Below are 13,853 nucleotides of genomic sequence, written 5' to 3' on the forward strand. Positions count from 1 at the left end.
ATCACATTGTACACCTATACGTCTACGCCGGTAAGCCTATTTTCGCCATACTAAGTTACAGTAGAAATCCTTAAAACATATTTTTGCATGCATATGCAAGAGAGTGGAAAGTTAACTGCTAAATATACAACATAACAAAAACATCAAAACAATTTCAGACGCTAGTGGTCGTTAAGGAAAGACACGATAGCGGGTGTAATGGTGCGGAGATGTAATTAAGGGAAAGCTATCTCTATAGTTGTATAGTCCTATGTTAAGAATGCGATGTGGTGGCCGGGGTATATAGTTGAAAGTCATGCCAATACATGTAATAGTAAGAGCAGTAGGGGTCGGAATATAAAAGCATTATACACTATAGAGATTCCGTTAAGTGTTTTCACCTTTAGCATCTTTTATTTTGACTTATGGTTACTTATAAGGGCAGAACGTATACGTTCCGCTCCATTTTTATTTTAACATACTCTATTGTCTATAATTTTAGCAATGGGATAGGGCAGAAGTTGTACAACCTATACGAAGTCCTTTTTTTTCTTTTTCTTTTAAGTGTTTAATAGAATTAAAGATATCAAATCACGAACTAGTTAAATCAAGAACTACACTGGTTCTTTTCTTACTGATTTTTATTATAATTCATTTCGAATCAGTAAATAACGAAGTGTTTTAATGCGGTTTAAATTAAATTTTTTAAATTTTTTATTGTTTGCGGTACAATACTAAGTCTTACCAGGGACGTATATAGTGTATATAGTGTCCCTGGTCTTACAAATTAATGAAATCATTAATAGCTGCTCAAATTATTGTTAAAATAACCACGACTGTACTATGCCCATGTGCAGGCACAGATATCACAAATGTAGTGTTTCTGCCATGTTTTAATTCGTTAACATTGAATACTTTTTTTTACTTAATAGGAACACTCGGAATGATAATTTGTGTTTATTTTTATCTGTGTGCGATCAGTGTGCACGTACCCGTGTTTAGATCTTTACATTATGCAAGATGCAACCATTCGTGCATGTATGCACGCGTGTGTGATGGTGTTGGGTTGCACGTATATATGTGTGTGTGTGTTTAGGGGTAGGGGTGGTAGAACGTGTGATGTATGTGTATGTTTTTGTGTAGTTCGGTAAAATGTTAGCTCCTGTAGAAATATGTAAGAGGAAATCGAATGTTCATCACATAACAGAATAGTGTTTTTACCATATCTCCTCCTTGTGTTAGACCGGCGTAATTACGAGAGAAAAAGTTCTTGCTTTATGGTCATTTTAAACAAATCTGGGTTTTAATCTTTGTAGCTGCAGTTAATTATATAAATATCCGAAATAAAATATTTAACCTCTGACGCACGCCGGGACTTTTCCCCTATTTTATTTGTAGCAAGATGTTCTGCAAAACAAGTAGATGTAGAAATCTGTGCATTCGTAAGAATGAGCATATTAGTGCGAATCTGTGCATTAAGTTTAAATCAAATATTTGTATTGCTTTTTAAAGCTTTAATAACGGTCGATAAAACTGCACTTAAAAGTTTAACAGGTGACTGATCAGGTGTGTTCTGGTACACCAACTGATCATTGGCCAGCTGGTGTCCCATTTTCGTTATTGCGACGACAAAGTTTTTGTCAACAACTTAAATTTGTTTGGGTTCACCTTTCTACAAACAGTTAAAATGTCACGGTAACGATTCATCTGCTGCAAGTGCCAGCTGTAACCAACAGCGGTATGTATTGTGTATACAAATTTACTTAAGTTATATTTCGTAAGGCCTAGGATAAATAATAACCCACACCCATTCATAATTTTAGTGTAAAATTAAGCCAAATGACAATTTCAATAATTTACCGCTATTGATAAAAAGTTTATTCGTCCCGGTGCAGGTCATAGTTGACAAGTTGTACAAACGCCTTAGTAATTTTCGATATCCAGGTGTTTCGCTCACTTTCTCTCTCTACACCTCTGGAATATGTCATAGCAAAATTGAAGGCTCAGTGGGCGCCACCTATTCCTCGATATCCAGCTGGTGTTTCGCTCACTTTCGCTCTCTGCACCCCTGGAATATGGCATAGCAAAATTGAAGTCTCAGTGGACGCCACCTTGATAAGGAGACAAGAAGACTAGGCCTAGTACGATTGGTTAATTGGTTTCTTAAACATTTAAACTGTTATTACTCATATTTTTTGGATATTAAGAACCAGACAGGTGAAAAGGAGTACTAGGAAAATGGTCTTGAATAAGATCAAAGCACAGGAAACAAGAGGGATATATTTACAGGTACATATAGGAGAGAGGTAGAATGAATAAAATATACTACCTGTAACTGAGCGATATCATGTTATCTCAGTCGTGGGTTAAGATTCTGTAACAAAATCCCAACCGAGGCGTAATCCGATGTTGGGATGTTACAGAATCTTGTCCCGAGACTGAGATAACCATATCTTTCTCAGATACAGGTAATTGATTTTTTTCTCGCACATTTTAGTTCGAAAAAAACACAATTCAATTTTGCTAAAAACTACAAGTATCCCGCCTTTGGCCTCAAATGATAATGACCTCTAGATCTTCATTCCTTCAGCTACATTCGAATGCTTCCGCGTAAAAATGTAGTCCGTCCTTAAATAGATTACAACGTATTTCACAGCGTAGATTATATTTTATCTACAACATCAAATATCTAACAACATCAAATGTATACATATAGCGACAAAACAGAACATTTATAATGCAAATTGCCAATTTTAAGCAGTTTTAAGCGGATGAATACATCGCAGTGTAAAAATTCCGCGAAATGTCACGTAAAGGTACAAGACAGATCGGACAAGATATAAAAAATCTAGCATGTGGTATGACATGGGATATCACTGTCTGAGATGCGAGAAAAGATGAGCCAGGTTAAACAACAGAGATTGACAGAAATACATATGTATATATTGTAGTTATAAAAAGAAGTAAGCGTATTTGTCATGGGAAGAAATCAGTTTGGTTTGGGTTTATAGGGTTAAACGTCCTATCAACAGCTAAGGTCAATGAAGAATGTGCCTCCATGTGTGTAATGTAGACATGCATGTTTGTATGTGTGTTGCAGGCAGAGTATGTTGGTGTAATTGCCTCCTTGCGATAACATCAATCTGATGTCGACTTTATAGTGCTATCTCATTGATAATTTATTGTCGAAAGCACCCAGCATAGCATTCGGTTTTGGTCACATTAAACTCATAACGAGTGAACCAGTTGTTGCTATTTCCTTAAATGCTGAACGTTAAGTAGGACTTTGGTATGTCACGACCTGGGGACGGAACCCAATACCTTCCTAACATGGGCGAACGTTCAACATGCAAGTCAAATGTGAAGTGTTCCCAATCAAGGCGCTAGGAAAGAAAAAAGTACAAAATATAGTTAAAAGTAGAGAGAAATAAAGGGAGAGAAAACACCAGATAAATAGTGGTCTAAGGCAGTTACTGCAAGCGTACATCTTTTAGCGGTAGTTTTATTTTAACGCTTTTCGTGTTTAAAATATTTTGTACTAGGCTATAAAAAGTGCTGATTGAAATTCAAATATGTTGTTCTCTATTGCATATTTTGTGGGTGCGTCAATTTAACAGTACACTTATCTATTGCAACTTAGTGACTCCACACATCGTCATCAGTGTCCATTTTCGTGACGTATTTCCGGAAAAAGTATAGCTCGGACTCAATTATCTCGATCGAAATGTGCAGGTACACCGCGTCGTCATTTCCGTATTGCGTATCGGGCATTTCAATATCGTAGTGCAAACGATTATAGTAACACCTGGTAAACAATAGTACACGTGCGTGACGATGATATTTCAACACCCGGTATCGAGATTTTATCGGGAAATGTATAAGCACACGTACTTCAGGAATAAAGCTTCCAATTCATAGATATAAACAGATTCGCGGGAATATGTAACATATGTATATTCATTTTAACTGCTTATGTCTGGCTTCACTCCAGAAGTTTAAGCATGATTGTGAAGGGAAATGCCAGAGCATTTAAATGGAAATAAATAAATATGTTATTAAGTCATACACAAATACTGAAATGTAAAACAAATAGGGTTCTTTATGACCATGGTACAAATAATACTTCTGTACTTTTGAACTTTGTAGACTAACATCTCTACAGTTTTTCTTCCGGTTATAGCTGTGACAAAAATATGTTTACAACAAAAACTTTAATCAGTATTCACAAATCTATACCACTTTGTAATGACCATGACCTACATGAAATTAATTTGTGCGAGTTTTGGAATGACCTTACATGAAATAAAGTGGTGCGAGTTTTGGAATGACCTTACATGAAATAAAGTGGTGCGAGTTTTGACGTTGCAAGCGTGGTCACTGTATTTTACGTCGCCACTTTGAATGTGAGTCATGCCAAGCTCAACGAGTTTTTAATGTATTGAAGAGATTATATCTAGAAAATCATGGCCTTCTGTGTTACGGATTAATTACACTTTAGCGCGTATATATTCTTGCGACACTTTGGTCAAAACTGGTGACCCCATATCTGTTCACGTCCGATTGGGGAATCGAACCCCGGCCGCCTTGGTGAAAGGCAAGTGCGCTATCCACTTCACCACCCAACCACTCAGTAAAGTACAATCATGTGTATTAAGTATTTGACTATTCTATTTTAGTTGAAAATGCTGGTATACTTAGCCTCAGGCTTTCCCCATGTAAATATTTGAGGTTGATGAGGTCACTTGTTCCAACAGTACCATTTTCCATTTGAATAAAAGACTTCAAAATCTTGCTGTTTTTATTTAGTGATTATTTTTCTCAAATATTTGTTAAACCTCATTTTCAGAAAACAAAACAGGCATTTTAGTTAAGGCACAGACTATGTTATTTCTATATTCAATACTGTTTTTTTTGTAGAAAATAAATAACAAGTTATGTTTTGTTCATTTCCCCATCATTTTATTGGCCAGGGAAAATTTCAATACTCATATCACATCACTACACACTTCCTACATCCAGTAAACACTTTGACATGATGAAAACATTAGAAAACTTGTACAGCCACAGAAAGACCGTCCTTAGGCCAGTACAAATAGACTGAATAGTCACTGAAATCCACTATTAGTAGATTTCAAACACAGCATGTCATCATTCCTTTGTTTGGATAGATCACCAATATGAGCTTAATTACATCTAGTGTAGGCAGAGAAGGTCCCTGGCCTTCATCACCACTTTCTAGAAGACCTTCAGGAATGACTTTCCCTCTCATAACTAGTCTCACATCAGTCTCCTCCCCGCCAAGTGCAGGTTTCACATTTAGTTCCCCCAAAATGAACATTTAATATACATATCAACAGAAAGTATATGCATTAAAAACCAATTTATATATACCTGGTAGATACAAGGTTTGGTGATCATCTATGCAACACAATATATAAAAATTGACAGCTATATTGTGAAGTAAAACAGTTTTATAAACAAAATGCATTCTCAACACATTCATTGGACGTGAAAAACAACATTGTACAATCAGAAACGATGGATTTCAGGGGGCTAAATTACCGAGTTATCGTGAGGCATTTAAGTTTTATGAGTACACGTATGAAGCTCTCGGCGTGTCACATATGTCTACAGCCCGGATCATATTGATGCATAAACATTGTTTAACTGACATGCTCAATTACGTTAACAATTAGACGTCTATATCACTTTATATTTAAACCAGATGATGCCCCTAAAAAGGCCAGTTGATGCATAGTCTAGACAAGATAACACAAGAAAAGTTTACTGAATTGACATTTAATATAAATTAATTACTATCTTGCAAAAAATTAATGAGTCGTATAGAACACGTATAGAGACATATTGGTCAGAAAAGATTTTACCAACGATCAAGCGCGGGGTGTTTTACAAAGAAGATTGAAAAACAACAATTGCAATTCAATGAATCACATGATCAAGTTTCAAACTTATGAAGTTCCCGATCGAATTCAGGGTTTATGTACTTTATACCATTCATCAGTCTCAATACTATGGTGTTGCACGTAATTAAATTAAGCCCAGGTCAGTGGATGGTGTACGTAGAAAAATGATTGTCTAAAAGGTTGAATCACACCATCAAGCGCAAACCTCATAATAGTCCGAATTATTCTGACGTTTTATCGATTTATTTTATATCGGTCATGTGCGATATGTGTGTGAAAGTGACGATTTGTTTCTAAAATATCAGTTTGAAGTGCGCTCCGGGCGCGGGTCGCATATTTCCCGCATATTATAGAGGGCCGGAGTTCTGACGTTAATCGAGGACAGACCGATATAAAAAAGGTTGATAAAACGTCAGAACAATTCGGACTAACCTCATAAGTTCCCGAGCTGATTCAGCATGCAACAATCGCAATACTTTTGATGGTCGTTGGTACCGGTGACTATGAACTGGCCGCGCAAGCACAAAATTTCAAGCTTAGTTGTTTTGCGGGAATTGTCAACATTTGATTAAGCTCTAAAAGTTAAAAGTTCCCAAAACATGTGTGCTAGAAAACCAATTTTTGTTTTTACTTCTACGAATGACATGTTCACAATACCGCAGGAATCGCTAAAAATATGAAAATACCGACGATATTAAGCATTAAGCTTTATTAAAAGTTATTTTTTTTTATCTTATGTTTATTTATAAGTCTACAAAAAAAAAGCAGCATTACATAGATATAGTCACACGAACATATATTATGGACAAAGAGTCCGTAGCGATCTGGTAACTTCTACAAAGAATGGAACTGAAAAAAAAATCAACCATTGAACTGAAAAAAATCATTCATTCTGATGAGGAAAATAATAAAACAAACAAAATGTTATACCAGTGTTTTCACAGCAATATATAATCCGGGGTGGCCGTATTCAGCTATGCGAAGTCCTTATATATGTGTGCACACATGTGTGATACGCTGTACATATTCATACTTGTACATCGTAAATTTTATCTCACGATAACTCGGTCAATTTTTTCAAATATCAAACTGAAATATGGTATAAAAGTGTGTTATAGTCATCGTCTGATGTTGCTTATTTTTCAGATTAATTTTAGAGATATAGTTTGAAGACGCTTCACGATCTAGATCTGTAGATTTCTTTATACACATGTGCAACGGCGCCAATCGTAAAAATTCAATTCGTTATTTCTATGTCATTTTTTCAATATCGACCTAAAGTTTGGCACAAAGGTGTATCATAGTCATATAAAAAACATATCTTCTGATGTAGCTTACTTTTTAGGTTAATCTTTGAGGTAAAGTCTGAAGACGCTTCACGATCTGCGGAGTTCAATTCACACACGTGTGCCACGCCACCAATCGTAAAAACTAAATTCATCATAACTCGGTCGTTTTTTCATATATCTAGCTAAAATTTGAAATATGTATCAATAAAAGTCTTATTCATAACATATCCTCTGATTTCGCTTACTTAGTAAGAGTTTTTATATTGTCTAGCGACGCTTTCTTAACTGCACAGGTTTGTTACACACACGTGCCACGCCGCAGATCGTAAAATTCAATTCATCATAACTCGGTCAATTTTTCAAATATCAGATTGAAATTTGTTATAAAGGTGTATTATAGTCATATCAACAACAAATCTTCTGATGGCGCTTACTTTATTCGGTATTTTTATAGATTTTGTCTGGCGACGCTTGTTGTCACTTGAAGACGCTTTTAAGGAGGACCCGTTTTGCCCATTACACAATTTCTATTCATGATGTGATTTTTAAAGCAATTATTCATTAATCTCATTATACAATAAAAAAAACACATATTTTTCTTAATGTTTACATACCTTGGAATCTTTGCTGTACATGCTCATATTTTACAGCATGTTTTTCTTTCTTCTGCGATAACGTAGCTTTCTGACGACGATATTATTTTAATCAAGGTAGAGGAGGCCGAAGTGTTCCTATGCATCCGGGAAACGGGAAAGAAGTGACTGAACTGATCGTCTAGCTCTGCAGCTATCACACTATCACATCAATGCATATACTTTAAATTGGGTGGAAGATAGGCTGCTACATGTCACAAGTTTAAACGCAGCCACCGTGTCTGTCATCTTCCGTATCGAATGTAAACAATCTACCGGAAGTGTGCGAACCAGAAAACGGGAAATCCCTGTCGCTTCGATATTTAAGACGATTTTATTAATTATTGATATCTAAAGTGTATAATATTGTTTGAATAATTAAGAGATAGCCTTCTAGTTTCAGTAGGTACATTATATGTATATGTTTTGGGAATAATATAAGTTATATTGTACATTCTTTTAAAGCAAGTGGGATTTCCATTTTCGCGCGAAACAGAAATAGAATAGAAGTATGACGTCTGTCGGAATTCCCGTTTTCAGGACCCAAATCCCAGCCGGCGGCTCAATTATGTACCGGACATGTAAATATACCGCGCGATAGCGGACTGTGGAATGATGTCAAAAGTGTATACATGTCTGAGAGTAATTTGGTTCCATAAAAGAACAACAAATTGGTCATTTTGATATCATAATTTTGATTTATTTGCATCATTTTTGTTATATGGAAACAGAGAAAACTTTCATTGTGTAAATTCTATCCCTCTGCAAAAAGTTCCGATTTTTTCCAAGGAAGACAACTCTCACCAGGATCAAAGTGATGGTAAAATATAAAGTAAATTAATGATAAAGCCATGGTGTATATTTTGTTCAGTTTCTCACTTTATATGTATGAATCTTTGTGTCCTGTTTACAAATTCAATAAAAAACACTTTGTGTAACGTGTGTTATATATTTTACGATAAATATACTATTTGTAGGGTTAATTAGCAATGTTTCTTTCTATTTTTGTATTGTTGTTATTGTTCCGAACAATACCACACACACAAAAACCGGAAAATATTATAATTGACGAAAATTCGTTTTTCCAAAAAAGTCCCCAAACTATCGGAATGCTTAGTTTTTTTTATAAAATGAACTCTACATAGTTACATAAGCATTATATGAAAGTTTCAACGAATTTTGCTGGTTAATTGTGAAAGTGTGGAGCCTCCTTAAATGAATTGAAAACAAAACGGCACCGCTCACTAATGAGTATTCAAGAATCGACTGCAATATGACACGAAGAAGCGGAATATTTCTAAACATATCATGCTCGCGAATATAAACCTTGCTCATTATCTTCTTTGACCTTCATCTTCGAACCCTAGCCTGTGTTGTGCGTTTTTCTCCGTCAGAAGTCGACATCTATCGAGGATTCATGAAGTTAAGAGCAAGTTCTGGAATACTGAAATAAATACAACATATACATGTAAACACTATAAAGGCTGATGGAACAGGGATGGTACTATTGAAAAAAAGAGAACTTTCAAAATGAAGAATTATAAATATTGTAACGTGTCAGCCCCGTATAACTGTGGTGATTTTAACCACCGCTGTCTCGGCCGACCCTGCAGTCGATTTGGTTTACATGACGCCGTGCGCCTGTGTGATCGGTGTTCACTACATAAATAACATCAAAATGTTCATTTTATAGTCTAAAATGTGTTCGTACATAAGTTGTGAATGATGATTGTTCAAATTACAACTGTAGAACATTTTAGAAATGACACATGATTTCCATGTTAATTTTGTGTTTAATCGGCCTTTTGTCGGCATCTCAAATTCCTCTCAAAATCGCCATTTTGGAAGCTGACTATATGCGAGACGCTCGAAACTTTTTACTTTGATTCTTTAACTTCCTAGGCTTGTAAGCCACGATATATTATGGACAATAAGTCATCATAACATTTAAAAGAGTATGCTAACCCTTTTGGCCACTGTTTATGTCTTTCAATGATGGCTTAGCCGCTTAGATGTTTAGTCAGTCGGAGCCTCTCCCGGAGACTTCTCAAGCGTTTCGATAACTCTTACCGTCGTCTGACGTCACTACCGCAGGGAATTCCCTAAACTCAGTATTAATCCATAGCCTTAGCGGCATTAAATAGTAGTTTTACATGTATTTTTCTACTCTGTATAATTATTTTAACGTAAAGCACTTATTGTTTGAGCGGATATTATGAGAGGCCGTGTGTGATAAGGTTTATTACTTTAACATGCAATTGTATGTGATAGTAGTGTCCCTAGACCTCTCCCGTCTAATCACCGGACCTCTCCTAAGTAGTAATATTTTGAAGCTTATAAATACAGGTCGGATCGGAGTTTTTTCTTCAGTCCATCACTGTCTTCGCTAGCATACGATCGCCTCTGAACAGGTCAGACTTAGGAATTTCTCATACTCTGGGATAGAGACGTATATATACTTTAGGCTTATTGATTACGTCATCTATAGTTCTATTTATAGACATGGTAATCGGATATAAGAGGCAATCCCAGTATTTTCCTATTTATCGCTGAATTGGTCATTTTATTACAAATTATCTGTATAGTTGAAGTTTTCTTACACATTATCACATTAAAATGTAGGTGGCTTCAAATAAAAGGCTCTGGATATTAATGGAATATTTTACAGTAAACACAGTCAGTAAGTGTACAATTTGGGAGTGGTTGTGTACAATTTGTCAATTACATTAATTGGTTATTGTCTGATGCAAGGACCTGTGCTAATGCTTTGTTTGTACTATATTATCATCCTGATCTGGACTCTGCACATTTACTTATTCCTTTGATAAATTATATTTGTACCTGTCTTTTGGGCTCTTGGTTGATATTTAGAGTTTTCACAGAGATTAAATTAGACTGCTAGACTATTTCTGACCATTGTTCTCGGACCTGACATAGAAGTCATATAATATACCCGACCGTGATAATCGAGGATCCATGAAGCACACCATACTGGTGAAACAAGAACCGCATACTTCTTCGACGGCGGCCGGTGATACAAGGGCACCGTGCGGACGCTCGCTCCTTACAATATTTATTGCTTAAACACATCGGAATTTTTACCACGGGACTTTTACTTATATGTTTTAACATTTCATACGAATCAAAACGGCTGTTTTTTTTTTTAAAGATTTGAATTCCTTCCTTCTTTATATAAAAGAATTTAGTTATTGTTTTATTGAAATACATCTACATGTAGCATAATGCCATAATTGTACAGTAAATTCTTATCAGAACATCAAGTGATAGACAAAATTATCAACTGGGAATAGCATAACTCACACGCAGGCATGCATGCACCAAACAATACAATATTATCAGTTATAGAAATTATGACAAAACAACGTTTCTTTTGAAAGATGAACAAAAATACTTAATACCAAACAAGTCATATTCACTGAAGTGTTGTACATTTAATATTTGGTTGGAAGGTGAAGATGGTTTTGCTGAAGTTATATATTATTATATGCTTATCAACACACATATCCGACAGACATCATGACATTATGGATAAAGATGAAGACGCGACGCGAAAAATTAAAAGGTAACAAGGCAAGAAAGTACGGTAAACGAGGTTACTTAAAAACTAAATTTAACATAACGAGGAAGGGGGAATAACTCGCATATTAAACTAGTTCTTCAAAGTAAAAAATAAAATGGCTTAGAAACTAGGTATTAAAGAATTAATTTAAGATAACATTTTTAAAATTAATTCCGATAAATCCTGTTACATGAATAAATAGTTATCTACTTTCAGAACAAAAAAAATCAGCTATTAAACTACAGGGAAAAGTTCCATTATGTATTTATTTATTCATTTACTTATCCTTCTCATGCTCAAACAACTCGTTTCCAATTATGTCTATGTTTATATAATGCATTTATTTGATTAGTATGTACTGTTCAAATGATTCGCTTTTTTAAGGTGGTATATAACCGTTTTTTTAAATTACGTACAATTGAAGGGAAGGGATCCGGATTTGCTATAAGGATCCCAGTGTACGTTTTCTTCATTACACACGACAATGATCGGAGAGGAACGTTCTATATGTTGACCGAAGTGATTGGAATCGTCTGTGCATGTTTGACTTGTTTGGTGGAATCAAAGGTGAGCATTATGTTCTGATTTTTGTTAGCGAAAGAACAAGCATGCAAAGATGACATCACTCGTCTTGTCAGAGTAAACCTGTATTTTTGACAATGCTTTCACGTGTCTAGCGATTATGTACACATTCGAGTTGCCTCCCTTGCATCAATGCGTTGGAGCCTATAGCGTTGTATACTTTTTAAAAACTGTTACTATGTATTACAAACTATTCAACGGCATGACAATAGCCAATTTTTCAGTTTAATCCCCATATAGGCGTACATATAATCTCCTAAAATGTCTTTTGAACCTCAAAATGTTAGAGTCTTACTATATTATGTAATAGGTCAGAGTTTGTGATAGATGCCTGATTTCACCCCTCTCCAAACTTTATGTCTTGAAAGACTGAATTACATTGATAAATCATTTCTGAAAAGAAATAAATGTCGTGCAAAACACTTTTGAAAATAAATAAATATGAAAAAGGCCAAACAACAAATAATTAGTGTTTCCGGTAAACCTAGCTACCTTCCCTATTTTGTGTGTGCCTACCCTAAACTGTTTAAAGCAATTTTCAAAGAAGCACTGATGACGTCAAGATCACTCTCCTGTATAAACTATATACAATTACTTGTTAAAATAAAATTTGTTACCTACCTACCCTTACATTTTCTAACATGCTACAGGAAACATATACTTTTTGTCTGGCCTAAAAACAAATACCAAACGTGATAGTAACCATGTAACGGGGCCCAGATCTGTGTTTTAAACCTGGACCTCCCATACACACACACTAAGTCACTTTAACTAACTGAGATAGCGGATCTGTGCATTATTACGTCGCTGTTACAGTGCATGTGCAGTCAAATCCAAAACGAAATAAGATTTTATTTGCATCTTTAAATTTAACTGTCTCTCGACAACGACAGTTCGAACTATTTTTTTTAGCATTTTATTTTAATATATTCAGTTGAAAGTTTATTAATTGTCTATATTGCAGTAATGCAAATGCTTTAGATAATATAAGAATTCGAAAACAAATATAGTGTACTTTTATAAATCCGTCACCTTTAAGGCTTACATTCATTAGGCGGCGATAGGACGGTATGGACTGTTGGTGGATTAATACTTAAAGGAATTGAAATGGGGAGGTGCACGGCACGAGGATTAGAAAAAAGGTGGCTAAAAGTAACGAATAAAGCAACAAGTTCGTTTGTGAAGGGAAGACTTCTTGGAATATAATATTGTTACACCATGGGACTGTACAAGTTGAATGCGATCCTTGTAAACCCGTAACTTATATATGAACATATAACATTTGTGTGTGTGTATAACGCTACATCAGTTAAAGTGCTTTCGTGGTTAATTTTGATTTGATGAGAAAAACATAAATCCGGGGGAAATCATTAGAAAACGAACATGATACGTGTTTTATACATAATTGAAATGTTCCAGGAAAACGAAATTGTAGGGTTCATCTTGAATAGACTATACTTTTACTAACAGTTATACAACTATTGATACCTGATGACATGACATGGCGGTCTTGCGTTAAAAATATATAAAATCAGACACTTTAAAAAGCATGGTCTCTTTGAAAAGAGATTTTATGTATGCTAAACGCTTCATAGTAATGGTTGACGGGAAGGGCCTAAAATGAATTCAGGATTTTGCGAAAACAACGCCTTTTAGCTCAAATATGCATTTTCCCCCATAAATATGATTAAAGGGGCTGATCGGGGAAAAAATACAAAATAAATGGGTCTAAATGCGTTCTCTGGCCTTCCAAAAGTTATACCACGGCAATATGATGGTCGAGTTCTGCTTGCAATGTCCAGTTTTGACCACTGAAATCTCGGGGAAGCCCCGCGAAAATTTAGCGCAGATCTATTTATATATGTCA

The 13,853-nt window shown here is 35.3% G+C and overlaps 1 protein-coding gene across 1 annotated transcript in view; it reads left to right on the top strand.

The window, feature by feature from the left end:
* The first annotated feature begins 11,885 nt into the window (after window positions 1-11,885).
* LOC110452300 (quinone oxidoreductase PIG3-like) overlaps window positions 11,886-13,853 on the top strand; it is a 27,464-nt gene continuing 25,496 nt past the window's right edge. Inside the window, exon 1 of the mRNA XM_021500722.1 lies at window positions 11,886-11,971. Coding sequence (XP_021356397.1) covers window positions 11,912-11,971 — 60 coding nt within the window. The 5' untranslated portion in view covers window positions 11,886-11,911. The remainder of the gene's footprint in view (window positions 11,972-13,853) is intronic.

This window comes from Mizuhopecten yessoensis, unplaced genomic scaffold (assembly GCF_002113885.1).
Source record: "Mizuhopecten yessoensis strain PY_sf001 unplaced genomic scaffold, ASM211388v2 scaffold6579, whole genome shotgun sequence".
Lineage (NCBI taxonomy): Eukaryota > Metazoa > Mollusca > Bivalvia > Pectinida > Pectinidae > Mizuhopecten > Mizuhopecten yessoensis.